This window comes from Vollenhovia emeryi, unplaced genomic scaffold, assembly GCF_000949405.1.
Source record: "Vollenhovia emeryi isolate VEMERY1.0 unplaced genomic scaffold, V.emery_V1.0 DF949271.1, whole genome shotgun sequence".
Classification (NCBI taxonomy): Eukaryota; Metazoa; Arthropoda; class Insecta; order Hymenoptera; family Formicidae; genus Vollenhovia; species Vollenhovia emeryi.
Window position 1 is genome coordinate 1 of NW_011957095.1, and position 1363 is coordinate 1363.

General features: G+C 34.3%; 1 protein-coding gene across 1 annotated transcript; it reads right to left on the reverse strand.

Annotated features, from left to right (window-relative positions):
* Window positions 1–176: 176 nt before the first annotated feature.
* Window positions 177–1196, reverse strand: LOC105555909 (the record flags this gene model as incomplete). Its single annotated transcript, XM_012002960.1, has 1 exon — window positions 177–1196. A coding segment is annotated over exon 1 (1020 nt), but the record flags the coding sequence as incomplete, so codon positions are not given.
* Window positions 1197–1363: the final 167 nt, after the last annotated feature.

The following is a 1363-nucleotide window of genomic DNA, read 5'->3' on the forward strand; positions in this document are numbered from 1 at the left end:
TTAATAGATTTTTCTAATGTGAATTGAAGTCTTTGGTGAATGGAGTTAAATTTTTGTAAAACATCTGTAAAGAAAGCTTCTGGAACCGCCATTGCGATATCATCCACATATCTACAATAGAGTGGTGTGTGGAATTGTAATTTTTTTAAAGCTAAATTTTCTAGATCTTGTAGTACGATCTCGGCTATGATGGGTGAGAGTGGAGATCCCATCGGGCAACCAAATGTTTGTCTATAAATTGTGTTATCGAAAGTAAAATACGTTGATTCTAAAATAAACTTCAAGACTTTGATGAACTCCATGTGTGGTATATTAGTTTTGAGAGCAATGAGATTCCATCTATATTCTATGCTTGATACCACTAGATCGATGGGAATGTTTGTGAAGAGCGAGATCACATCTAATGAAATTAAGGAGAAGCCAGGGGGGATTGATTTGTTTTGGAGTTTGTTAACTAATGAGAAACTGTCTTTTATACTGTATTCACCCGTTGGTAAGCTATGGTGTAATATGCTGTGTAAAAAGGAGGAAATATTGTATAGAGGTGTGTCTAGAGATGATACTATAATTCTTAATGGAACATTTGGTTTGTGAATCTTGGGCAAACCATAAGCTCTAGGTAATATTCCATCATTGGTGTGCATATGTAAGTATTGTTGTCTTGTAATGTAACCTCTTTTTAGCCAATTGTTTAAGTGTTGATTCAAATTCGTGATGATTTTATTTATTGGATTTTTAGTTACGGTCGTGTAGGTGTTTGTATCCTCTAATAATGACTGCATTTTTTGGTTGTAGTCTGTACGATATATTGCTACAGTGACATTACCTTTGTCAGCTCTCGTTAAAATGATCTCAGGCTTGTTCTTTAAAAAGGATTTAGTTTCAATTAATGTTGTTAAAAGTTGTGTATCTATGTTGTTTAATGGTTGAGACGAGTTATGCCAATTAGTTAAGATAGCTGTGGTGTGATTGCGGATCTGTGCTTTGGTGTTCTGGTTTAATTTGGAAATAGTTGATTCAATCCTTTTAATAAAATCATAATATATGTGTTTATCTGAGTTAGTGACCGGAAAGCAAAAGTTATTACCGAGTTGAATCAAACCTTGTATGTTAGGCGGGAAATTGATGTTAGTGAGATTTATGAACCAATTATTTTGTAATTGCAGAGGCGATGTGATTTCTTTGTTATGGAACATCGATGGATCTATAGAAACTTCATTGATTGTGTTAGGTGAAACAGATAATGGTTTCGTTTTTGAAAATTCTATGGTTTTAGGTAAATTGGTTGTAATTTGAGACGTGGATCTGAGTAGTCTGTCGTTACTGGGGACGGGAGTGAGTTTGTCTTGCCAATAGTATGTGA